Source organism: Filicampus tigris, chromosome 3 (assembly GCF_054856515.1).
Source record: "Filicampus tigris isolate MCC_2025a chromosome 3, RoL_Ftig_1.0, whole genome shotgun sequence".
Classification (NCBI taxonomy): domain Eukaryota; kingdom Metazoa; phylum Chordata; class Actinopteri; order Syngnathiformes; family Syngnathidae; genus Filicampus; species Filicampus tigris.
Window position 1 is genome coordinate 27,449,945 of NC_141219.1, and position 27,671 is coordinate 27,477,615.

A 27,671-nucleotide genomic window follows, 5' to 3' on the forward strand; every position below is an offset into this window, starting at 1 on the left:
TATGTATATGTATGTATATATATATGTATATGTATATGTATGTATATATATGTATATGTATGTATATATATGTGTATATATATGTATATGTATGTATATGTATATATATATATGTATATGTATATGTATGTATATATATATATGTATGTATATGTATGTGTATATGTATATGTGTATATGTATATGTATGTATAAGGCCTAAAGTGCCTGGCAAAACATCCCTCTAAAACCTAATGGCGACTTTAGAAATAGAAATAGAGACAACTTCAATGAATGATTTTTTGTATGTTGGATTTAAAACAAAGGTTAAATACTGTATACAGTATTTATATGACTGCCGTTTGCTGACCTTAACTTTGTCCTGCTTAGGAGTTTGTACAGAGACCTCCTCTTCCTGTCCCTGGTGGCTCTGGGAAAAGACAACATTGATATCGGTGAGTCCTTAGTTTGTGTGTGAAAGAAAATGATCAAAATAAATGTAGCATGTCATTCTGTGACTTCTGCATCTGAATGGACACCAGACAAGCAACCCGTATGGCACCGTTTAGAAAATGAGAGGAAATGTTTCCTGTCCACTAAAAATCATCATCGGGTTTAAGACTTGCTGTCAGAAATGAAGTCAAGGTCTTTTTCTCAACTGTATGTAAACTTGTGGTTGCAACTGTAAATCAGGTCTGCGTAGTTTTAACTACTTTGACTCATCAGGAGAATTGAACCTGCAGGAACGCCTCAAAGAGGACTTCATGCATACCTGTCAACTTTTACGTTTTCCCCGTATTTTGTACGTTTTTTGATCATTTCAAATTGTGTATGCCGTATAACAATTTTTGTATGTGGGGAAAAAAAAAAATTAAAAACTTGTTTTTTGTTAGACCGATCTCGTCTTGCCCATTTCGACTGTAATCCGGAGCGTCCTTTATCGATTCCGACTGCAAACTTCGGCCGACTTTTACGAGCAAAGTCCAACCACCCCCCGAACACCACATGTGCCCCCCCCCCCCCCCCCCCCCCCGGGGAGCGATAAGCACTGTGTAAGATTCTATATAGAAATATCCGTTCCGTTTCCCCCACCTCTCCCGCTGAGCGATAAATACTTTGTAAGATTAAAAACAGATACTGTGTAAGATTATATGCAGAAATGTACGGGCAAATGACAACTTTTGTAAGATTCAGCACAGCCCAGGGTTGACAGGTATGCTTAATGGAATAACTCGGGTTTACGCTGCTCTTCACGCAGATGCCTTTGATCGGGAGTACAAGCTGGCGTACGACCGCCTGTCACCGAGCCTGGTGAAGCTCACGCGCAACTGCGACCGCCCACCCAGCACCGGTGTCATGGAGTGTCGCAGGACCTTCGGGGAGCCTTACCTCTAAATTGCGTGAAGATGAGCTCAGGAAACCAGCTGTGCTGGTTGTGAGGCAGGAATGTTCAACATGTAGCCATCCTTCATTCATTTGAACAGGATCGTCTCCACTGAGTCTCCTTATACAAAGACTGTTACGACACACCAGAAGAGTATTTTTCAAAGCAATATTTTTCATGGAAACATGGCATGCGAAACTAGTAGCGATGATATTTTCATGTGAATTCTATTTATACAAAGTAAGATGTATTTATTCTAGTGTCATCTGTTGACTGTCCTGTGGTGGTAGGTGTGTAACAGTTAGTGTCCAGTCCATCATGTTGCCTGATACATTGAAAGGAGTTTGACTTGAAGAGAAATGACTTCATTCAGCCACAATTCTAAATTGACCACCCAAGGTAACAATTCACATCTTACAAAATGGGGAAATAACTCGATGGGGATGCGGGGGTTGGAGGTCCGTTGGGGAGGTACTGTATACCAACTGACGTGTTTTCTTTTTTTTGTTATGTTTTATAACTGTGGTACAAATAGTCAAATCTTCACTACGTCCTTGTTGGACAAGCAGTTGGATGTAACATCTCTTTGGATGTTTGAATCAGGGAGGCAATGGAATGGTTTAATCCTCCTTAACTAGTTTTCACTCTTATCAATTCTGATATAATAATGACAATAGAAAATGAAAGGATAGTATGCATTAAGAGATGATCTCTGAACGGTACGACTGGAGATTTTAATATCAGTTGGAATTTTAACTTGTTTTTAAGAATAATTTTAGCTTACTGCATAATTACCTTTATTTTTTTAAAGAATGATCTTATTACCAAATAAAAAAAAAAATAGAATTGCTGTTAGAAATGCTGACATGTTCGCGACATACTCTGTAGAGCAGCAAAGACTCAAAAGACAACGCACAGAGGAAAGAAGTCATTGTGCTTTTGGAAAATGCGTTTTTTAAAATTTGCACATTGCAACCAAATGTAGACCTTTAGGTCTTGATTTACTAGATCCAAAATCAGGCGCTAAATTGTAGAGATGAAAGGAGTTCAGTCAAAGGTGGTATGGCATTGACTCCATCTTGTGACTGGCTCCAAGTCAGCCCTTCAGATCATTCAGAAGCTCCAAAATTGCAGAATCAGTTCTCACCAAGGCCTCTTATTTTGCCGCACAGTGGTATCATTTGCATACACTTTTTACAGGTAGAAACCCAATAGTATATTTTAGTGTGAAATCAAGGCACAGACGCCGCTGCCATATTTGGATGTGGCAAAATGGAGCGATCAGTAAATATGCCTTATTCTTTTGCCGCGTGGAGATGTAACAACCAATTTAGACTCAAAGCGAGACCTTCTAGGATTAAGACTGACTTTTAATTGTATTTGCCCCCATGATATTGTTTTGCAAATAGGATTTTCTGACTTTGTGGCAAATACTAGGAAATACCTTTTTGCTTACCTTCACTTTTCTAATACCGTACAATGTAGCTTTTCCAAAGATAAAGGAATGAGAAAGCAAGGATACTTCAATATTTATAATCACAGTAACAGTGTTACATGCAATTATATTATGAGTTGCAGCTACCAATATATGTATGTTGGTTTGGGGCTGACGTATATCATAAACATCATTGGATAAAAAAATCACACAGATTGTTGTCGATGCATATCCGTGACCCAGATGTTTTAGCATATGAAAAGGTGAATTAGAGGCATAAATGTTGTTCGCTTCGTCAAAAGTGCTTCACGCTGACGCATTGCAACGATGGGCCAAGCTGGTCAAGGCGGCGTTTTTGTATATATACAGTATGTTTATGACAGACCCATGTTCATATTCATCTGAAATACCTTTTAAAAAAAATACACGAGGAAAAAAGGGAATGACTGAATAAAACATGCTCCACTGAGCCACCTAAAACTGCACAGAGAACCAGATGACTCACAGTCAGTTTAGAGTCTGGCAATATGAAACTGAAGGAGCTGAAGTAACATCTCGTTACCATGCACGTGTTTTTTTTTCTGGGAGCGTTATGGTGGTTGAAGGAAGACCTCCTCAGGTCAAATGAAGGTCTTATGAATGACAACCACTTTTGTCACCTGGAAGAACAAATTATTTAAAAGTCATAATGCTGCTGCACTTTGGCCCATAAAAAAAAAAAACGTGGGCTGATTTAACTTGAAATGGCTCACTGACTACGATGGGAACATCTGGGAAAGATGACGTTCATCTGTAAAAAGGAAAATGTGTAAATGAATGACTGCACAATCTTCATTTTAATGCTTTGTTAGAAAGAAAAAAAAAACACATATGTAAAACTTTTTATAACAGTTATTCACACACGTGGTGATGGTTCTTTCAAGGACCAGACATTCAGGGCTCTTTGAATGTAAATAAAGTCATATGATCTCCCGTTTCTCCTTCTCTTTTTTATTGTATTTATTTATTTATTAACTTTAACAAAGTAAAGCGATGTTCATGATTTGTTTTTTTTTAATGAAAGACATCTTTGGTCCAAGACAATAAGCAAAGAAAGAGTATTAGACTGTTAAAAAAATAATTTATTGCAGAATGTTTTGAAATGAAAAATCGTTTTCAATGTTTGCATCCACTTCATTTCAACAAGTGAGTTTAAAACAAGACAACATGACACCTTAAGACCAACAAGCATCCGTTTTTTAACAAAACTGTGAGCTTCTTTCAACGCAACCACATCTGTATTCCCACACAGCCAACATGATGTAGCACGGGTAAAATAACACTGAACCTTTAGGCGGTCAACTCTGACAATGCTTAATGTACAGGAGGTGTTTTATACACTGACTGTACCGTTAAGTGTTTTCAAAGGTTGGTCGTTTTTTAATCCTGTAAATACTCCCTTAGAAATGTGTACAACATTTGAACAGTTAATGCATAACAGCCGCATGCCGCGTTTCACATTTCGAGGACAACGGTACTTTAAAGTGGAAATCAACCCAAACATATTTTTTAAAGAATTGTTCCCATCAGGCCCACGAGTTGAAACATGGCATTCTGATTAATACTGTGTTTGTGGAATATTTTTAATATATAATAATAGCTAAGCAGCAAAATCCACTGGTTTTTAGCCATCTCAGGGGGCGGCCATTTTATCATTTCTGTCGACTGAAAATGACATCACAACTACGCAGGGCTAAGGGAATGACCAATCACAGCTCGTCTGTTTTTTAAAGCTGAGCCGTGATTGGTCGTTACCTGAGCCCTGGGTAGTTGTGATGTCATTTTCAGGGCTTGCATAGAACATTTTCTTGAAAAAAATATGTTTGGGTTCATTTCCCCCTTTAAATACGAATGGCAAAAGTTCATTTCCCCTTTGAAATTGCAAATTGCATAAATCCCTTCTAGCTTCCCAATAAGTGTTTTTTATATAGGAAAGACACACTCTAGAGTAGTGTTCAGTTAAAAAAGAAACAGCATAATAAGCCGTTAATTTTGACAAGATATTTTGAATTAGCTTTAGTTTGTATTTTGACTAAATTTAAGTTTTAATCATAAATTAGTCATCTGATTATATTTTAGTTTTCGTCCAATTTTAGTCGCCTAAATTAATTTAGTCGATGTTTCAGTATATTTCAACTTCTATACAGAAAAGTATAACACACCTATTTGTAACTAGTTTAACACACAAGACTCACATTTAACACTACTGTGTCATTATTAAACTTTGTTTCAATTAAAAATGTTGGAATGACTATTATGCCATTTTAAAACTTAAAAATTAGTTTTTGACTAAAAATGTAAAAAAAAACAAGGGCTTAGGAAGCTAAGCATGTAAGTTCCTTGAAATATGAAGATTTCACCGCCGTCACTCCTGATTTTAAAAAATGATCCTTTAGCTATTGTGATACAATACCAGTTCTGGAGGACACTAGACCACCCCAGATGTCCACCAAAAGAAGTCCCATTCAAATCTGAGGTTCCATTTCAAAATAAGTCCCCTGACTGTTCGACATTATTTACACCTCGTCTTTTTCTTCATCGCTGAAGGTGAAATGGGCCCCAAAAAATCATTTTGTCGCTTTCTACCAGCATTATTATTATATAATGGACATTATCGCTCACTTTCGTCGTCATATCTTTCTCTCAAAGCAGTTGACAATTGTTGACTGTTTTCTTCCCAAGAGTGTGATTGAAGCAGGTGACTCTTTTGTTGACCACTGAAGTTGGCCTCTAATTGATTCTCTTCTCACTTAGCCCCATCTGTTCCATTTTCTGAGTGGTTCTTTTCTCCTACCCGCGTATGTTTCCTTCTTCAATTTGATTTCGTGACTGTGGGTTTTTTTTTTCGTCTTTTATTTGTTGATGATATTGTCAAGTCAGTAGTTCTCGTATCAATAAGTAAGTTCTATTTCAGTTTTCGTTTAGTTTTCGTCTGAATAAAAATATTCTTCATGAATTAAATGATAGAAAATTTTAGTTAATGAAATTAAGACTGGTAATGAGAGATTGTAAAGAATTAACTAGTTTTTGCAACTTTTTAAAAAATTTGCTTGCATTGAACTTTTCTTTTCCCCCCATGCCATGCTTTAATCCAATTGACATGCTTTTGACCTTTTCGGAAGAAAAAATACATTGGGCGAAATACCTGCATAAAAAACATGTAAGCAATGTGAAGTCATGGTAGCCAGACCTGAAGTTTGCTGCCGCCATCTATAGTGCCCGAGTGCCTCGGCTTGTAACTTTCGAACCTGTACGTCCAGGTACCACTGTACATTTGTTTAATTTAGTGTCTACTCAATTTCAAACGAGTAGTAGCCTAATATTAAAAAGGGGCATTAAGATATTTTTCCATCCTTGGTTGACAACGCACTGGGTCACACATTATATGGAGACGGGACAGACGAGGATGCGGTCCTCCAGCAGGACGCTGAGGACGAGGAACACAAAGTAGAGCGCAAACATAGTGAGGCCAAGCGTTCGGCTCATCTTCCAGTGACACGTGGCGATGGAGATGATGACGAAGAGGAGCATGAGGAAGAGCAGCACGATGGCGCAGAACAGGCCGTTGGAGCTGACCGTCACTGGCTGGCCGTCATGCAACAGCGAGTACAAGAGCCACGGGACTGGCAAACTACAAAAAAAAAAAAAATCAACAGCAAAACAAATACTGTACTAGAGGAGTCATTCTACAACTGGAGGACTTGTTTCTGTATCCCTCATTAAATTGTTAAAACAATTTGTTTTATTGCATATTTGTTATATGCTCTAAGACAAGTTGTATCTCTCAACATACACCCTGTCACTAAAATGTTTTTAGCCATCTCGGAAAAGGGGAAAAAAGTGAGCTACATGACCAGGCGCTGACCATGAGTAGATATAAAGTCCTCCTTTTTTTTTTTGTTTGAGTATGTCACTCAAAACCACCTCAATCAACTCATATCAGAAAAAGACAATATTAAAGTTTATATTATTAGTTTCACATAGCCATGTTGCGCCACTCAAGGTGTTGCCTCACCCACACCTCCAGAACACACACATAAATTGTTAAATTACAGACAAACTAGGGCCGGACCATTAGAATCGATTTGCCGCAAAGAAAAAAAGAATTTGACCACATTTGGACTTAGGAGATTTTCGGCCGACAGCGACAATGTATAATTTTTTCATACGTCGAGATCACAATTATCGGACAATTTACAGCTACAATCAAACAAACACACACAAATAAAATGCTTTGTTCAGATATTGTGCGGTTTTGGTTTTGCTGGCAGCAGGCGCGTCAGCAGGCAGCCGCGCATGCCGGCTGCCTCCTGACACGTCAAGTGCTGTCAAACGTCTCTGAAGGAGACGAATGTTGATCACTGAAATTGCACAAGGTCTGCAGAAAGAAGTTAAAAAACGTTGACTTACCGGTAATAAAAAGACATGATGAAATACTGGAACGAATTAGGTTATCTGTGTTGTGGTGACAGTTGTGTTTTGCTAAATTGTGTTGTTTCCGAGGTTCCTGAATACATCACGCGACTCGCTGGATGGGAGGGGTGTGCGAGTGAGAGAGGAGTGAGCGGACAGCGACAAGGGTGAGAGATCCGTGCGTACTTATGACGGAACTGCTGTTGCGCTGTAGTTGGCCTCGGCTACGGCCCACATTAGCCGTGTTGGAATAATAAAAAGGGCCATAACTGAGCTATGTCTGACGTCGTGACTTTGGAAGACGTAACAATGCACTTCACTCGGACACTTTTTTTTTTTATTTTCTCAAGCCACGCAGAGCTGCAATATAAGGATGAAAGAGCCGCGGGTTTCCGACCCCTGGGTTAAACAATAGAAAATGGATGCTTCTGAAATACGGCCTGCTGCATTGTTTGGTGTGAACACACAAAGCAACATACAGTATTAGTATTATACAGTATGTACTTGAGTCAGTGTCTAGTAGACTTACCCTACAGTGATGTCAAAGATGTTACTGCCAACTGAGCTGGACACAGCCATGTCTCCCAGACCTTTGCGGGCTACAATAACGCTGGTGATGAGGTCAGGAATGGATGTGCCGGCCGCCAGGATGGTGAGCCCCATGATTTCCTCGGAGATGCCTATCGTCTCACCCACCTGGACGCAGGAAAATGGACACATATTGTACGCTAAGTTTGACTCGATTTGGGGAATATGAATATGAATATGAACTGACCTGATGGGCCCACCACACCATCAGGTAGGAGAAAACACCAATCCACAGGATTGTGCCAATAAATGTAAGGGCAAAGTATTTCTTGGATGTCTGGGAAATAAAAAGGTGAACATTTGACATGAATTCAGTGCAGAAAAAGGTTGCTTGAAAATTGGCTCCTCAGGTCTATGGAGTGTCGGCCTTACCATCAACCTACATTTTTTCACAAATTAAATAGTACATTTGTGAGTACAGTAAACCCCTTCCATCGCGGATTCCAGTTTTGCAGTACCACTATTGTGCAGATTTTTTTGTTTTTAAGATAACTCTATTCTGGTCTCACACTTGAAAATCGGGTGCAATTCCACTTTCGACCACTAGTAGTATTTTGTTGGAAAATAATTGAATGTCATCCACTGTAATCCTGCTTTTTAGGGCTACAGAAAGCGCTACGGCTGTAGGTTCATTTTATAGTGTACATCTTTGGGAATCATTACACTGGTCAACACATTTTTTTTGTTTAAATCAGAGATACAAGTTAACTTTTCGAGATGATTTTATTCCCCACTGATTCCAAATCTGGCCTTGTGTTTTTTCTCTAGCTCATCAGGTTTTCATAATTAAAAAAATAATATTAATAGATAAAAAATAAAAATGATAATAGTAATAATAATATGTGCTATATTTATTAACATTTCTGAATTAACAGTTGGGTTAGGTTCAGAAACAGGTGATTTTTTTTTTCTAAAACGTCATAGCTATAAATGTCAACACATGGCAAAATCCATACTGCGCAAGCTTTTATGGGTCAAACGTAAAAACAAAAAATGAAAACATTTAAACGACCTGATGTGTTAGAAAAACGAATGGCATTTTTAAATCTGTGTCAAAAATACGTTTAGGGGCACATAAAGCCATCCCTGATTGAAATTTGCTGTTGACCAGAGTTATTGATATAAATTATGGCATAAATTAAGTTTGTTTGTTTGGGAAAAAAACAGCATTTGTTTACTGCAAACACAGAAGGATTGGTACACTGTTACACTGTACGATATTCGTATGCTATCTATTGCTTTTGCTTTCTGTCAATATACTGTATGTGTTTGTAAGATTGTAAACGTGTGACCCTTAAAAAAATGAAGCGCTGTAAATGCTATAAAAACATGCCTACAGGGTATTTTAATATTTCACTTACAGTATTGCAGATGTGGTCTGGAGCGTAACCACCGCGATGGCCTAATACTAATTTCCTGCAGCTCGCCTGAATCTCTCACATCACAGTGGTCAAGAATGACTGGTGTAGTGAAGGACGGTGGAGATACACACCGGGTTGCGGACGTCAGGCAGTGTGAGCCACAACGGGAACACGATGGGCAACAGGAGGAGGTAAGTGACCTGCTTGCGTCTGCTTTCTGGCCAATCTAAAGACAAGGGCTCGTTCTCCTCCTCCCCTTCTTCCTCCTCTCCATCATCACCCCCACTTTCACTCGATACGTCGCTGTCTGCGTCACTGCTCTCATCGCCACTTCTGCCACCTGAGCTCTCCTGCACACAAGAGACATTTCGGACGATCAGCGAGTCACGCAAAGGGATTCATCAAGGGTTGCTGATTAGTGGATCTCCAGTTTGTGATGGACAACATTTTCCAGTATAATCCTAATCCATTCATCTCTTTTCTAGACTTCCTCACGAGGGCCGCAGGAGTGCTGGAGCCTATACCGGTTGACTTTGGGGGAGAACAGGGTACAGCCTGGGCAGTTTGCCAGCCAATCACAAGGCACATAGACAAACAAACATTCAACTCACATTCACACATATGGATAGTTTAGAGCAGTGATGTGTAACTGGTGGCCGCCCGTGACCACACTCTGAGGACCCCCTTGATTAATTTTCCAGCCAAAAATGTAAGTTTATTGATTTATTTATTTTTGGGGTGGTGGTGGTGGGTCGATTGTAAACATGTTTCCTCTACTAAAGTTGAGCCCCGAATACTTGCGGTCTAGCACCCATAAATTCACTTATTTGCAGATTTAAAAAAAAAAAAAAAATCAATCTATTTTTTTGTTTATTTGGGTTTATCAGGCGAACACGCAAACTCCACACAGGTGTTCCTGTGCAGCGACCCGTACTTCGAGGCAAAACAAAACGCTAAACACTAGCTACGGTGCTGCCTATGCAAACCTTATACTGTACTTCAGATAATGCTACATACTGTACGTTAATCCCCTCCATAAATCCGAGCAAAGTCGGCTCCAGCTCACCCTAATGAGGACATGCGGTATACAATATGTAAGAGTACACACACGCACACACACGCACACACACACACACACACACAAGTACACTGCATACAGCAAGATTTTTGTTCTGAATTATTTGGGTTCGTCCTCCTTTTTCTATTGTCCCTCAGATATCTCTAGTCTCTTTAACTCTTCTTTTGGGGCACATTTTTAATGTTCGCCTACGGCCCATTTATTCTACTTTAAAAGCCTGTCGAAAAAGTCTTGTCATATTGACCTCAAAATCAGTAACAACATTAGTGTGCAATGGGGAAATGATCTATTTTGCAAATGCACACAAAGCTCAACTTGAAGTCAACGTTATTATTTGGTGGGCAGTACGTATTAAATGTGGCTCGAAGACATGACAGTGAGCTGCATACCTTAGAGCCATCCTGCTTGTCCGTCACGTTCTTTGTCTCCCGCTCAGCTGGAGGCTGGGAGGTGGACGGTTCCTCTGCTGCTGTGCCAGGTGCAGGCCGCTCACATTTTGGCTCGTGATCGTCATCTGGACATCGAAGATGGATAAAAGAAAACAAATGAGAGATACTTTCAGAGAATAGAATTGTCACAGGTGTTTCAATCACATTGTGATTTGATGAATTTGTCTGAAATTCACAAAGGAAGATATTCGCAAAATGTCCAAATCTGAACCTTCAGGTTTACTAGAGAAGATTTTCACACACAGACATATTGTACACAGACAACCATCAGCACATGAGTCCTCTGGCGGACTGATTTGGACTCATTGAGGCCCCTTCAAGCTCCCTGCAAAAGCACTTCTCTCTGCCTCTCAGCCTCTGATTCAACCTTCTTCAAATTTAAACCATCGGTAATGTTTCGGAAATGAAATGACCAAATCAAATGTACCTCGAGAGGGGTGCAAAAAAACAGTCAGAGAGCACATAGACCTCGAACAAAATCAAACAAAGGTGAACAGGAATTCCCCAATCAGTTTCTATTCAAATATTCATCGCAATCAATTAATCCGGCTACAACACAAAAAGCAGGGGAGATAAACAGAGGTCGTTTAATGATGAAGATGAACATACGTGTGCATTTTGTATAGTGTGCAATCCGGCGTGGGGGCAGTTATGTAAATTAGCCGCATTATTCCATCCAAGTGGGCTGAAAATGCGGAATGGCTCGCTTACAATCTATACAAAGGGGATGGGTGAGCAGACCCACCGTAGACCAGTCTGTGTGTACAATCAATAAAAAATTCATTTTTCCATATTATATTTCAACATACTGTATATTTGTCTTTCATACAAACAGGTGGTGTATTCATATATTTCTCATTTTCGAACAGATAGTACAAGGGCATCGACACTTTGATTTGTCTCGCTTTATCACAAAATCCTTTTGGGCTTATGTCATGGAACAAGTTCACGCTGAGCTCCAGGACACAAAGTAGAGGAACATAAGTTGTGAATCTCAAAATATTGGTCATAACAAAGCAAGTGTTATTTTGCTTCCATCAGTATAATTGCATTTATGCTTAGCGTTTCGTTGTTCACGTTCTGATTTTTGAAGAGATGGTCACTTGGCCCTTTTTTGCCACCACTAGAGGGCAGACTATGCCTGTGCAGTGTTACTGCAGGGAACGTAAATGAAAAATATTGTGCAGGCAGTTAATAAAGTTTGCTCCGTGGTATCGCGGAAGAGAACAGTGGTCTTGCTTTTTAAAAGAACCCAACACAACACATAAGTCGGTACTTGACCCGGTTAGGAACGAATACAAGGATGGACGAAAACCCACGTTCGTCCTTTTTAAAAGACTTTTTGTCCTCCGTCCGTCCGTGCACAAAATAGGCGTCCGTCCGTTCCGTGCGTGGGACGGAATGCCCATCTCTGGATTTTTGAATGGAAGATACAGAAAGAAAAAAACAGAGCTGAAGTCTTGAAAACTTCCCTCTTGGCAAACGTAATGAGCTAATTTTGTCTTAATACAAAGATGACGTTCTATGATTCACTGTGTTTTGTCCTGAACTTGGAACTCTACCAAGATGTAAATAAAGTGATGCATCGTCTTAAAACATCTCACCTCATCTACACATACTGCACAGTACTTGTACTGTATATAAATTGCATAATGCACGTTCAATGCAGGTCTCTACAAAATGTTCAAATATGTTCTAATAGTTCATACAATACATACTGTTTCATACCAGAATATGTACAGTGTAAATGTACAATGTTCACATTCCGACTCACCTTTCAAGTGCTGCTGATGTGACTTGCCTGTGTCAAGGACATTCAGAGGCTTTACTTTGTTATTTGCTGCGGTTAAGAGAATTACTGAATCAGAATCAGGATAGCTTTATGGTCATTGTACCACTAAGGTGAAATGAAATGGAACAGACACAACCCGTCCGAGAGACACAGAAAAACAATAACCAGCAGGGGGATACAGAACGGGAAGCTGTCGGTTCATCTTTGACAGCGCCCCGTTTACGCAGATGAAAAGAAAAACATAAGGAAGGGAGAGGGAAAAAAACAACCCCATACTAAGCTCCTGTACAGTATGCATTTGGGGACGGGCGTGGCGACTCGGCAAACGGGGACACATTACTGCACGACACACAGTAAAAAAGTATCATATATAGAGTACCTTTGTGGTATATTTTGAGCTGGGAAAAAAAGATCACTTGCAAACGGGCAGTCATGCACTTCTAGTCCATGCAAACAAAATGCCACAATCCAATGTTGACATGCAGCAATAAACACGTTTCAGGAAAAAAAACAACGCAGCACACAGGTTACCTTTCTTCTGCATGAACCCCTCCGCTCTGACATCACCCTTAAAGGACGTCTCTGAGAGAAATACACAACAAAACGCGACTCTTCGGTCACATGCTACTTCAATAAGTGTGTGGAAAGATCCTCAATGAAGTTCTTTATCTATGGTGAGAAGAAGTAGCTGAAACAATAACCTCGCTTGAACAGTTTCCGGTCCTTATCATATTTTGCAGAGGAGGTTTCTGTTTGTTTTTATTTCCTGCATTGGTCAGAATGACATACAGTCATACCAGGAAAACCAAACCCCTAACCAAAGGTGACTTTGGGTGAGGGACGGGTTACGCTCGGGACTAATCACAGCATAGGCACTGAGACAAATTCACGCACACACTCAAGCCTTCTGTCGTTTTTTTTCACCCAGAAAGAACCCGCATAAGCATGAACAGGTTTGGATTTTCAGCATGCTTTTTTATTTTAGAGCCGCAATGTGATGATACCTGAATGTGTACAAGGGCACGCCCAAGGTTATTTCAGTTCAGGAAAACTAACGAAAGCACTCAAACTAAAATGGGAAAAACATTTTCGTTGACAAAATAAATTCGAAAATGCTTTTTAAAAAATGAAAACTAATGAACTACATTTTACGTTTACAAAATTAACTAAAACCAACTAGAATTATGGCAAAATGACCTTTGTTTTCATCTTTGGCAATCAATACATGAATGAGCCTTTGCTGTTGATGGTATTAGCAAGACAAAGGACGGTCAAACAGTCGTCAGGGAATCGTGCTCGTTTCAATGTGTGTTGCACAGAAGCGACGTCATTTCTGGTAGTCAATAAAAAAGCGCCACCAGTTGATGTCGCTCCTAGTCGATGAGTTTGTGTTTGACTTTTGGCTCGAATGGCTCCCCGGTTTTTGTCATTTAACTCAGTCCATAACGCAACTCTAGGACAGAAGTGCTTTCCTTTTATGGTTCATATATGAAAAAAATGTATACAGTGTATAAAAAAAAGTAGTACAATACTGTACAACTGGGTTTAATGTTTCTCAACAAGAATTCAAGCCACAAATCCACTTTAGAAGTTGTCAATTTGGCAAACAAGGCATCCAAGCTTGATTTAATTAGGGTTGTGATGCATCGAACTTTAGAAGCGATATTATGCACTGCACGTATTGTAATTATAGTCTGTGGACTGTTATATAGTACCTGTATTTGATTTGTGGATTGATGGTTGTTTTTAAAATGATATTTTTGTTGCATTTTTACTACACAACACTTAACAATGTGTGTGTTTTAATCTCTCTCATAAGTAACATTAAAAAAAGACAAATAATACTAAAACTAACAACTAAAGAATGGCACTTTTGAAAACACTAAAACTAACAAAGCCACCATGAAAACTAATTAAAACGAACTCAATTTAAAAACCAAACTCAAAATTAAATAAAAACTTACTATAATGACAAATGCAAAACTATAATACCCCAGGCCCAACCGATATGGATTTGTTGAGACAGATGCTGATATTTAGCAGAATAAAACTCAGATAACGGATTAAGTTTGAAAAATTACATTTGTTAATGTTATTTAATTTACTAAAATGTAAATATTTATATTCAACTTTACAATCCAGAGAAAAATTTGGCCAACTACAATTGACCAATTTTTTGCCAATTCTCATCGAGCTAACGTCCAAAAAATCGGTCAGGCCCTAACGTGTACATCCAAACAGCTATTTTGGATATGAAACTGACAAACCGAATAGCATGGTGTGATCTGAAAGATGCTGATGATGCAAGTTGCTGTGGTGATCGCTCTACTATTTCATTAGAGATAAAGAGCTTGGTGTGCTAGCGTGCTGGCTTTTATCCAGCTTGTATGAGCGTGTATTGGAAAGCTGATTAGGGATCAGCTGTGACCGAGTGTTGCAAGAGTAAAGAACCGGCCGGCCTCGCAATTTTGAAGACGGGCCTCATCAAGATACGCTCGCAGGAAGGACAAAGTAGACAATGCGTCTTGGACTGGAGTCACGCATCAACTTGACTGCGGTAATTAGATTACTCGCGGTATGCATATACAAATATTCAGATAGGTGGATGAAGAGACCTACTTCTCTAACTATATCATGAACTGATTATTGCATCAATTTATTGTGCGGTATTATATGAACATTCCTCTATAATTATCGAGCCATAACAATTGCTTTATCCTCCTGTATATTAAATTCCACCCATACATTGGCACCTATAATATTCCACTTAAAGAGGAAGTCAACCCAACCATTTTTTTCAAGAATATGTTCTATGCAGGCCCACTAGTTGAATCGCAGCATTCTGATGAATATTGCGTTTCTGGAATAAAAGTTAATCCATCCATTTTTAGCCATCTCTGGGGGCGGCCATTTCGTCACTTCTGTCGACTGAAAATGACATCACAGTTGCTCAGGGCTCAGGTAACAACCAATCACAGCTCAGCTTCAGAAAACAGGTCAGCCGTGTTTGTTCGTTGCCTGAGCCCTGAGCCACTGTGATGTCATTTCCAGCCGACAGAAGTGACAAAATGGCCGCCCCGAGAGATGGCTAAAAACTGGTGGATTAATTTTTATTCCACAAACACAATATTTATCAGAATGCCTTGTTTCAACTTGTGCGCCTACATACAATATATTCTTGAAAAAAATGTTTGGGTTGACTTCCGCTTTAAGCCATTGACAATGTAGCAATGTGTATTCAAATTGAACTTGTGATTGCAGCTTGTCCTCGCCCCCCCCCACCCCCCCGCTCTTTGTTACCTTCCCCCAGAGGGTCCAGTGTGTGGATCATCAGCTGGAAGATGGTGCTCCTCAGCGAGGCGTTGTGGAGGGAGGCAGAGCTCCCGCCTCGCTGCAGGGCAGGACGCACCTGCATACATGAACACAAAAGCAATGACAACGAGTGGCATCCAAACACGGCGTGCTGTTCACAACGTAACCACGTTAGCTGACTCGCAACACGTGCTGGCTCAAGAATGGGATGCTATCCCAAAGCAGGGTGTGAGCAGCATGGGAAAAGGTGCCGGGCTTTTGTGCCTGTGCGTGGTTCTTGCACATGCACAGGGCGTGTTTTTCACGAGCGCAACCTGTCACATATGCAATATGTGGAAGTGCTTTGCAGCGGTGTTGCGACATCTTCAGCAGCAGTACGTGTTACGGCAGTTGTGTTCATGCGCCTAGCTCATGTGAATACCACCTGTTCCCCTGGCAGTTAATAAACAGAGTTCACGAATAAACTCGACTCGGATCATTCTACATTGGTGTCAGAAGAGGGATATCTTGCAGAGAAGACAATTCGTCATGAGAGAAGTTTTGCGCCGCTATCAGAAGCACGGTGTAAAATTGATATCCAAAAAATGTGAAATCTTCAAAGACAAGAGTGAAGTTTCTTGGAAAAATCGTCACCAAAGATGGCTATTGCATGGACCCTGCCGAAATAGCACCGGTGCAAGCTTTGAAACATCGCAACCCTGGGACGGTAAGGGAACTGAGGAAAATGTTGGGATTCCTGTCCTACTATCGACCATCCATCCATCCATTATCTGTACCGCTTATCCTCACAAGGGTCGCGGGGCGTTCTGGAGCCTATCCCAGCTGTCTTTGGGCAGTAGGCAGAGGACACCCCGAATTGGTTGCCAGCCAATCGCAGGGCACACAGAGACAAACATCCGCGCTCACAATCACACCTAGGGGCAATTTAGAGTGTCCAATCAACTTACCACGCATGTTTTTGGAATGTGGGAGGAAACCGGAGTACCCGGAGAAAACCTACACAAGCACAGGGAGAACATGCAAACTCCACACAGGGAGGCCGGAGCCGGGATCGAACCCACGACCTCTGAACTGTGAGGCGGACGTGATAACCAGTCGACCACCTACTATCGACCATATATCCCAAATTTCTCTTGCATCGCAAAACCCCTCTATAAGCTGTTATGTGCAGAAAAAAACAAAGGTGGTAGGGTAGAAGAGTCAAGTGCAAGTAAGAGTAGGTCAAAGCCCAAGAAGTCAGATCAGCTCCCCTCAAGCCAGAAAATTAAGTGGACTGAACAACACCAGGAGGTGCTCTGCCAAATCATAGAGAACCTGATTAACCCACCGCTCCTGGGATATCCTGATTTTGAACAGCCATTCATACTCCACTGCGATGCATCTCAAGAAGGGCTTGGTGCAGTACTGTACCAGAGACAGCAGGGCAAGCTCGTCGTCATCGGTTATGGGTCAAGAACTCTGACTGCTCCAGAAGTAAATTATCACCTGCATTCTGGTAAGCTAGAATTCTTAGCAATGAAGTGGGCAATTTGTGTGAGATTCGGGGAGTATCTGTATGATGGACCTTCCTTCACTGTGTACACTGATAACAATCCATTAACCTATGTCCAAACTACAGCTAAACTCAACGCTACAACACACAGGTGGATTGCAGAGCTCGCAGACTTCAAGTTTTCAATCAAATACCGCCCAGGGAAAGTTAACCGAGATGCAGATGGCTTATCAAGGATGCCACTAGACATGGAGAAGTACATCCAGTCCTGCTCACAGGAGATGGAACCAAAGGTAATCACAGCCGTCACACAAATACTCCAACTTGGATCTGACACAAGTGAGCCATGGATGTGTCCAGTTATCATTTCTGCAGCATGTGACCAAGTGGAAACAGAGCAAAAGGCACCCAGAGTGACGGGATTTTGCTCAAGAAAAATAAAGAAGGCGCAAGAAAAAGAGCCAGTAATTGGAAAGGTGAGGGAGTATGTGTTAACTGGACAATGGCGTAACCTGAAGGCAAGGGATAAGAATGATGACACATCTGTCCTCTTAAGAGAAAGACACAAGTTATGTGTCAACCAGGAAGGTATTTTGTATCGGAAGTCTGCAAATCGGTCCCAGTTAGTACTTCCAGCAGCATTCCGTCAATTCATTTATCAGGTACTCCTTGAGAAAATGGAACATCTTGGATTGGAGCGGACATTGAGCCTCATTCGTGATCGATTTTATTGGCCACACATGCAGAGAGATGTAACTCATTTTGTGACACAACTGTGTAGTTGCCTCAAACGGAAGCGTCCAAGCAAGCAAGTAAGAGCACCGCTTGTGACCCTGGTGACAAGATACCCCTTTGAGTTGGTCTCAATGGACTTCCTGCGCCTGGAGAGCTGCAAAGGCGGATATGAGTATATCCTAGTGGTGATTGACCATTTTACGCGGTTCGCTCAGGCCTATGCTTGTACCAATAAATCTGCAAAAAACGCTGCTGAAAAGATCTTTGGAGACTTTGTACTCAAGTTTGGATTTCTTTCAAAGCTACATCATGATCAGGGAAGGGAATTTGAGAACAAGCTATTCTCCAAACTTGAGGAGTACAGTGGCATCAAAGGGTCACAACTCCATATCACCCCGCTGGCAATGGTCAAGCAGAAAGATTTAATCAAACACTCTTGTCCATGTTGGGAAACCTGCCAGAGGGATCAAAGTCATACTGGAAGAGTTCTTTAGCCAAGGTGGTACATGCATACAACTGCAGCGAGGCAATAGGTTATGCCCCATATTATCTCCTGTTTGGTAGTAACCCTCATCTTCCAGTGGATATCATGTTTGGCTTAACACCAATTGATCAGACTCACTCTCACAGCGAATATGCCAATCAGTGGAGGAAGCGGTTGCAAGAGGCATATAAATTGGCTTCACAGACTGCTCAGAAAGGACAAGAAAGGTCAAAAAGGCTCTATGATCAAAAGGTTTATGGAGCAGAGCTACAGCCAGGATGTCGAGTGTTAGTAAAGAACTTCAAGGACAGAGGAGGACCAGGCAAGCTAAGGGCGCATTGGGAGGATCAAGTCCATGTTGTGGTCGAGAGGAAACAGAAAGACAGCCCAGTCTATGTGATTAGACCTGAGAATGGTACTGGAAGGACTAGAGTACTCCACAGGAACCTTCTACTGCCCTGTAACTTCCTGCCTGTTGAACAGGAGATGGTGGATAAAAAGGAAAAGAGGAAACAAATCTCAAAACCAAAAGAATTGAAGAAAAGACAATTGAGACGGGAAGGGACGGATACGGAAAGCAGTTCAGACGACATCGGTTGTTGGAGAGGTATCACCACTCGTCCAGTAGAACCCTCAGACCAACCTAAACATCAGTTGAGAGTGGAGGCGGAAGAATTCCACCCGAGGATTGAGGAAGATCACGTCAATGAAGGAGATGAGCAATCAGATGGCGATGATGGTTGAGCCTGAAAGAGAGGCGTCACCTGTCGCAGAAATTGCCTCTGAAAGGGAGGTGTTATCTGATGAAGCTGATGAGATCGACCCACAGCCACCACGGACGAGAAAGTATCCTTTTCGAAACAGACAACCACCCAAAACACTTACCGATGCGACACTAGGTCAACCCTCAGTCACACGTAGATAGTGTAAGTAGTGTTGACCGTTGAAGTTAATGTTCAAAGTAACTTAGTATGTTGTAAAATGTTGCGTTAATATAATAGTGAATAGATGCAGCATTACAGAAAACGTTTTGAAGTTGTTTTATTTGTTGCATATAATTAGAGACACTGTACCAGAAATCCAGAGCTTGACACATGGGTTGGATGCTTCCATTTTTTTTTTTTGCTTGTGGATTTTTTTTTCTGCCTCCAGTAACAGTTTATTTGGTGTGTGCGCCGTCATTTTGACACGTCATGGAAGCTGCAAACATACTCATAACATACCATGCTGCCAACACAAAGGCTAACTTCAGAATAAAAGATTACCAATTAATACACTGACGTTAATGCAATAGCCTTAGTAGATTGTTATTTTGCAGTCAGCCCACGTGGCAGTGTGACTGCTAGCTTGACTTGTCTTTTCGACATTTTGCCTTATCGAGGGTGGACCGACGGAATGCAAGGACCGAAGCGTTTTAAAAGGAAGAGGACGATCATTTTTATGAATAAGGACGGCGGGACGAGGCCGGAAGGGTACCAGGGTCGCGGACGGAGGACGTACCGGCAAATAAGGGTCAAGTGCAGCTCTGGTTGCTCCCAACATTAACACAATGACATCCCCAAATCATATTCAATCGCTAATTTAGAATGCTAAGAAACTGCAAGTTAATTACGCCGTCATTGTATGATATATTGTTGAATAAGGGGAGGACCGGCACTCATTTTTGCCCACAGAAAGCACCGGCAGGACCCTGGCATTTTGACTGATTTGACCATGGTTTCCCATCAATTGTTGATCACCTACAAAGTGGGTGTCCGTCATAGGCGGATAGGCGTACCGGCCTGTCACATAGTCACATATGCCCAACCCTGGCACTCTCTTTACCATTTTAATCAGATAAGGGATAGATGGATGGATTTTTCATCTGTTGGACCTTTTTTTTCCTCGGATTGACGGACCGGCAGACCTTTGACGTCGACTGACCGAAGCGCGGTTGAAATAACAAGGCAGACTGACCGACATCCGATTACAATTTTGCTTCGGCTTGAAAAAATGACAGATTGACGGACGGGTACCCAGATTGCTGACGGATGACGGAGCGGCAAACTTTTGTAAAATGCCGACCTCCTCAAATGTGTATTCAGACATGACTCCTGACCACTCCTGGCTTCCATGTAGCTCTGCCACTGATGTTGATTTGTTCAGTTTGCTCCTTTATTGGCTATTGATTAATGGTCTGCCTTTCTAAATTGATAAATTGACCAAAAATGGTACGCTATAATTCTTGATCCTTGCGGTAATTTGTTAAAAGCATGTCACAGACATGTTATTAAAACAACAGGGAATGACTTTAAATTGGGGGGGGAATGTGATGTCCTCTTCAAAGAAGAGTAATTCCATACTTCTGCTCAAATGTTGATAACTTTTACTTCATTTACTTTATTAGTGTTTTATCCTTTTCTGAGCATTTTACTGATCACATGCCATCTGAACAAATGTAATTACAGTAAAGAACTACAGTGAGACGTTACTCCTGTCAACGCTATTATTTGATTCTTTTGAAGATGCCCCTTAAACATGATTCAACTATGTGGCTGTTTGTGTGTTGACTTGTGAGATGAGATGACCTATTTGGATAAGAGCCAGCAGGACTTGCAATGATTTTGTCTTCATTTTCAAGCAGACTGTTCTAACATTCAAATGTACCTTTTGGAACGTCCCGCATTCGTTTTGCTCTGTTATTAATGTGAGGAAGCGAGATCAACATCAGTTGCGGCAAGTAGTAATGTTTTCAATGTTAGTGGCCTTGGACAAAACCTGTTCAGGATGAAAGCATACCGGTACATGTATTATTATTAGGAGACTATTTATACATTAGATGCAATCATGCATCACTTCATAAGCATAAAGTAGTGCTGAGCAAACCAGAATGAGCTTTCCTCGACTACACACTATATTAGTAGAACATTTCAACCCTGAATGAGGTGCACTTCAGAACCTGGATGCCTGGAAAGTGCTCACAGATACAACTTATAAGCATATCATAATTTTAACCGACTTTAAAACACATGATCTGACGTGATGAAGATATGGATTGAATTTGGATGGAAATTTATCACGGGTTTCTTGTTTAAAAATGTCACTTGTGGCAACACCCTGGACTGGTCAACAAGTACATCACAGGGCCCACACAGAGACAAAACAATGTTCGCACTCACATTCGCAAAAGGCTCTGAGTGGGAACCGCACCCACGCTGCCTACACCGTAATCAGGTGAGTGGACCACTGCACTCTTCCTGGCGAGACATTGAAGCCAAAATATAGTAACACTGTACAAATGATAAACATCTTTTACCCTGAGTTTGTCTTTGTCCTCTTGGAGATTTGATGGTTTGCTCAGTAGAGAGCTCTGGGGTGGTTCTGATTGCTGTCTAGATTTATCCTCATTATTGGACTCAGCAGCAGGAGCAGCGGATGAAAGGGGAGGTGGAGACGGCGGTGACGGCTCGCCCTCCTGTGAGGTCAATGACACAGTTTGTTAGTGAAAGATGTTTGGGCAAAAGAGCAAGCATCCATTTTTTTGCCATTTTTTCTGGAGAACTGGAATCTAGTCCCAAATGACCTTGGACGAGTTTTTGACGAGACACTTGACAGGTTCAGTCACAGGGCACATATCAACAAATCCAGAAGCTTTGACCGTGAGCTAGTAAACGAATCAAGTGATATCTCAGAACAACCAGTCATAACTTTCACAAATGTTGTTGGGAAGCCAGTGTGAACTGACGAATCCTGATTGGATGAACGGTGAAAAATCCTTTAGGATGTTTCCAAAATATAAGTGCATTGATGGTGCTGATGCGCGTGAAATCCACAGCAAGCATATAGATGTGTCGATGACCGTGCGCATAAAACAGCATGAATCGACAATGATTCAGTCATAATCGTCATCGTATCCGATCAGTAGAAAATGCTGAAGTGGTGGTGTAGCCTCACTTTGGATACCGATTCAAGTAGCGGTTACTTTGGAATGTTGACAAAAAAAGATCAATAAATGTATCGCTACTACCTATATTGAAATGAATCGCTTTCCTAATTGTTATGGAAGGACTTTTGGGAGCTCCAGTTGGGTTATGGAAATGTGAGATGAGGATGTTTAAGTATGCATAAAAGGAACACATTTTGCGATAATTATGAGCCGCTGATGTGGGCTCACGCGTCCTTATACTCGAGTAGTTAAGAAGCAAATGCAATCTGTGAATGTGCTTGATGCTAATAGCAGCATGTTCCAGCGGCTCTGCATCTAAATGCGTCCACTTGTCTGTCTTGTTTTGGCAGTCTGCAAAACAACAATAGCTTTGATGAAAACAGAGCAACAGGCCATTACTCATTTACGTCGGTTGGTGCGAGCACTACTGGTATTTTGGGATGCAGCCAGACACCTGGACTCCTTTCTGCTCGGCATCAAAGGCCTTTACACAAACACAGGCCATCTCCTGCTCATACTGTCCTTCTTACACAGGATTCGGAATGGACACAGTCGGAAATATGTGCACATGAAAGGACAAAAAATGGGCTTTGTATGACATGAAGTCAAGAAAGATGTCTGTTGTGAGAGACCATTGTTGATGATCGGAGATGATTAACAACAATATCAATATCGACACCTCAGCTTGCTTAATCTCAAGACCTCTTTTTCAAATGTGTCACCTCTCAAAATGGGTGTCTGGCCAGAGGGTCTGACCGGTCCAGCTCTGGGATGAAGTGCCCAGCTCCGACCAAATGTACATCATCTCCTACTGTTATTGATGCTGAAATTATGTCAAGAGTGATGTGCCTGAAGATAAATACAATTTTTTTAAACTTTCACTTATTAATACATTTTTGGGGAAGGGGCAATAATTTTCTTTTTTTAATTACAAAATAGTGGAATAACCCAATTACTTGCATTGTTTTGACCCATTTTTTTGTGTTCATTTAACCCTTAATTTTGGGTCAAAATGGAATAACCCAGTTTGTTGTGTTCATTTAACCCTAAAAGGTTGGGTCAAAACAGAATAACCCTATTTTTGGTTCAAATTGACCCAAGTCCGGGTTGGTCCTTTTTTAACACAGCAATTGGGGCAAATTTAACCCCAAAATAGTTATTTTTGACGCAACTGTTTTTAGAGTGTGACAAATCTCCTTTCTGACCATCCCAACTGTGGCTTCATGTTCCAAGTTATTAATTAACTTAAAACCCTAATGGTCCAATAAAACACAGATTTCCTAGTAATGTTTATGTGCTAACAGAACTATCAATACTATTAGTTTCGATTTGATGTTACGATATACAGTAGATGCGAGTATCACAAATTGCAGACATTGTGAAGTCTCCAGCCCCTCCTTGAACCTGCACAAAACAAGCGCTATAGAAGGGTTGAATGCCATAACCTTTAACTTTCAGTTCTGACCTTCCCGCAGTATGTGTTGTTTGCTTGCGTGAGATTTCTCCCTGTACTCCCACATTCCAACATCCTTCACGTTAGCTTCATCTACGACTCCAAATTGTCCATAGATTTGAATGTGAATGCTATGTGTGCCCTGCGATTGACTGGCAACCGGTCCCGGGTTCACCGTGCCTCTCCCTCCAAATTCAACTGGGACAGGCTCCAGCTCACCCACGACCTTAATGAGAAGTGCTGTAGAAAATCTGATATTACTGACAACGTATTGATCTCCAGCCCAACCTGAGATGACTTTTCAGTCCTCAGACATCATTTCAGTGGTCATCGACCGCTGTTAGTAACACACGTGCTATTAATTGCTTGCTGTCATTGTGACTGACCTTGTCAGGCTCACCAGTGGTCCACACTTGGACGACGCTCATGTGCTTGTTGAGCTGCGTCTTGACCGCCTTCTCAATCTGACTGTTGAATTTCATAAAGCACACGTAGCTGATGTAGGCCAGCACCAACATGGAGCTTTCCCACCACAGTATTGTGTTATCCAGGAAGAAGACGATGAGCATGATGAGGTCCAGGATGTAGAAGGACACGTCCCGGAAGAGCGGCCACCAGGTCAGGTGCAGCATCTCCCGAGAGAAGATGGCACACATGCCGATAACGAAGAGGATGTTGAAGACGGCCGAGCCGACGATCGTGCCGATGCCCACGTTGCTGTGGGAGACGAAAACGCCAATCAGGGAGGTGAAAAGCTCTGGGGCCGAGCCGCCGGCGGCCATGAAGGTGGCGCCGGCCACATCGTCGGAGATGTCCAGCTTGTTTGTGATGACCTCCAGAGCAGGAACGAAAAATTCATCGCAAACTATAGCGAGGGCCACAAACATATAAATCATCCCAAGGGCGTGCAGAACCACCCAGCCTTGGCGACGCTGTTCCACCGAGAAGATGTCCTCCGGGTACTCGCCTTTCCTGTGCGGCGGCTGGAGTGGAGTGGGTGCCGTGGTGGTCGGCGGAGCTTTGGGAGGTTCCACATAGATACACTGTTCTATATCTGTCCTGTTGACAATAATCAAAGTGGGTTGCGTACTCTTCGCTGACTGGACCGGCTCCTGTGTTACATTGGGTGCCGTTAACTCTCGAAGGCTGACCTCAACAACGCCATCATCCCCTCCTTTTTTTCCTAAAATGTCCCGCGCATGGATGGAGAGTCTGAGTTTTGACAGCCTGGCTTTCACCGTCAGCGTGTAGAAGAGACACAAGAGCACACCGAAAATGAAGAAGAGGACACGACTGCGCCTGAGTCTCCTCGGACGTGGGGACACATTTATTGTCCCCATATCAAAACAGCAAATGATGTCATAAGCAATCCTTCATGCTTCCTGTACTGCTATGTGGCGAAATGACACACATTCACGAGTCCAAAATGTTTCATCTCATGGTGGCCGACTTCCACCTGTGGCAGAGCTGAGAAGCAAAGAAAAACTGTTAGAGCAATATAAACACCATTCCTAGTGCATAGCTGTAGAGACTGAAGCGAAAGATGCAAACAGCCACCTGTTACTATGACGACACCGATGATTTGGTACCATTTAGCACGCACTACGAAACACATTAGTTCGGGTAGATTTTGTTCATCAGCGCACGCTAAGAGGACAGTCTAATATTTCAACGCGACTTTTTTTATTCATGCATGAAAGTTAACCATATCCCACCTCGATAAAAGAAAGAGAGGAAGGAGTGTGCATATAGCGAGCAGAGCAGTCTTACCTGCATGCAGCGCCGGCTGCTCGGCTCCGATGGAGTCCTGGTGAGCGAGCGAGCAGGCTTCGCTTGACGCCACCTGAGCCACTCGGACACGCTGAGTCGCTTTTGGGAGGCTACAAGGGCGCCCCGCATGTCAAGGCTTGAACAAGGCTCAGCATAATGCTACTAAGAGGATTTGGAGCCAAACACCTCTCACCTTCCCTTTCAGAAATATTCCTCTATCAATAAGCTAACACTCATATTGATGGCACAGCAGGGGGGCTGATTTGACAGCAGTCACGCTAATTGGTCTATGATCTGCATTAAGTGGGGGGCGTAATGTTAGGTGCGCCCAAGACTAGTGAAAAATTATTTTAAGGGATTGATTTTTGTTCACCATCGGAAAAAAGACATCTCTCCCTATAAGGGAGCGCAACTGATCTGCGGACGCATGTTGTGAACTGTGACAGAGCATTTTCATCAGAAATGTCTTGTGCCTCTTTTTGACGCTGAAGCATCAGGTTTTCGATTTTTATTTTCGTTCGTTTTAAGTTTGACCTAAAAGGCTTGCGCAATACGGATTTTTGAATGCGTTGTAATGCTATGGCGATTCGGAAAAAAATACCCACCTGTTGCTGAAATTAAACCTTAAGTCGTACTAAACTGTATTACATTTTTAGTAATTATAATTAAAAACTGAGTATCCTGAGCAGATAATGTAAGACAGGGTTCAATTTGCAAAATTATGCCGTGCTAGAGCAATTAAAAGTGGCAAGAGTATTCACACTTAAGTAGAAGTATACCTGTAGGCATTGTTGGCTATTTGTAGCCTACTGATTCAACACCTTTACTTAGGCAAAGGTAAAAACACCAGTAGAAACTATTAAGAATTTATACTGTTAGTCACACCGATGATTACTTGGAACAATAGGGGGAAAAGTTAATCGCGGCTCACAAATCAGTTTTCTCTTTTATTAGCTTTGCGGTATACTAAATTCTGACAAAAGTTATAATTGGGACTAAACTCACATCCATCCATTATCGATACCGCTTATCCTCACAAGAGTCGCAGGGCGTGCTGGAGCCTATCCCAGCTGTCTTCGGGCAGTAGGCGGGGGACACCCTGAATTGGTTGCCAGCCAATCGCAGGGCACACAGAGACAAACAAACATCCGCACTCACAATCACACCTAGGGGCAATTTAGAGTGTCCAATCAACCTACCATGAATGTTTTTGGAATATGGGAGGAAACCGGAGTACCCGGAGAAAACCCACGCAGGAACGGGGAAAACATGCAAACTCCACACAGGTTGGTCGGAGCTGGGATCGAACCCACGACCTCTGAACTGTGAGGCAAACGTGCTAACCAATCGCCCACCATGCCGCCCACTAAACTGACAATATATCCTATATGAGCAAACCAAAACAAAATGTTTTTTTTTTTTTTTTTAAATGCTAAAATAGCTAATGACAACTGAAAACATACATACACTTTACCCCTACAGTTGCCTGAGTGTTGTTTTTTCAGGTGTGATTTTTTTTTTTTTAAACATCAGAATCTGGTGTTTTTTAGGCTGGAAATAGACAACACATTCACCACAAATCATTCTTGTAGCTGTCAACATCAACAACTTCTTGTGGGCATGGATGGGGAATATAGTACCTTGCTTCTCCAAATCTGCTCCGTCCTCATAAATGCTTCTACTGCTGACCGTTTTTTTTTCTCTGCCTTACAAGTCCCCAAGATCTCAATGTCTTAGCTGCAGTTGAGTTTATCTCTCTCTGTCCTTTTTTACGCCACGTCGTCATTCACGGAGTTTGAAAAAATAACAAGCCTATTTTGACAACGTAGAAACACCGATGTTTTCAAATGTAAAGGAATTAAAAAAAGTTGAAAAAAAAACTGCCAGTGAATTGGGTGTCATATTCACAGCTGATGGTGATATGAGTGCATACATGTTTAGTATGAGTATAAAAACTAACTTTTAGACCTATTTGAACACTA

At 41.6% G+C, this 27,671-nt stretch overlaps 2 protein-coding genes across 8 annotated transcripts in view; one reads left to right on the forward strand and one right to left on the reverse strand.

Moving 5' to 3' along the window:
- The window catches only part of LOC147150474 (C-myc promoter-binding protein-like), a 59,325-nt gene extending 55,555 nt beyond the window's left edge, over positions 1 to 3,770 (forward strand). For all 6 annotated transcript variants that reach the window (XM_086024711.1, XM_086024714.1, XM_086024712.1 and 3 more), the window contains 2 exons: positions 370 to 434; positions 1,238 to 3,770. In XM_086024711.1, the coding sequence (XP_085880837.1) occupies positions 370 to 434; positions 1,238 to 1,374 (202 nt within the window). In that variant the 3' untranslated portion in view covers positions 1,375 to 3,770. The remainder of the gene's footprint in view (positions 1 to 369; positions 435 to 1,237) is intronic.
- Positions 3,771 to 3,782: 12 nt separating this feature from the next.
- On the reverse strand, positions 3,783 to 25,825 carry LOC147150476 (sodium/potassium/calcium exchanger 1-like). 2 transcript variants are annotated; one of them, XM_086024718.1, is made up of 11 exons: positions 25,690 to 25,825; positions 24,306 to 25,386; positions 21,837 to 21,995; positions 15,801 to 15,927; positions 13,050 to 13,100; positions 12,501 to 12,566; positions 10,667 to 10,791; positions 9,331 to 9,549; positions 8,026 to 8,115; positions 7,780 to 7,946; positions 3,783 to 6,468 (listed from the first exon to the last, which is right to left on the reverse strand). In XM_086024718.1, exons 2-11 carry the CDS (start codon positions 25,257 to 25,259, stop codon positions 6,219 to 6,221), a joined length of 2,208 nt encoding a protein of 735 aa, XP_085880844.1. In that variant the 5' UTR covers positions 25,260 to 25,386; positions 25,690 to 25,825; the 3' UTR covers positions 3,783 to 6,218. The 2 variants fall into 2 exon arrangements, with proteins under 2 accessions (XP_085880844.1, XP_085880843.1); XM_086024717.1 differs by lacking the exons at positions 12,501 to 12,566; positions 13,050 to 13,100 and having other exon boundaries at positions 3,787 to 6,468; positions 15,819 to 15,927.
- Positions 25,826 to 27,671: the final 1,846 nt, after the last annotated feature.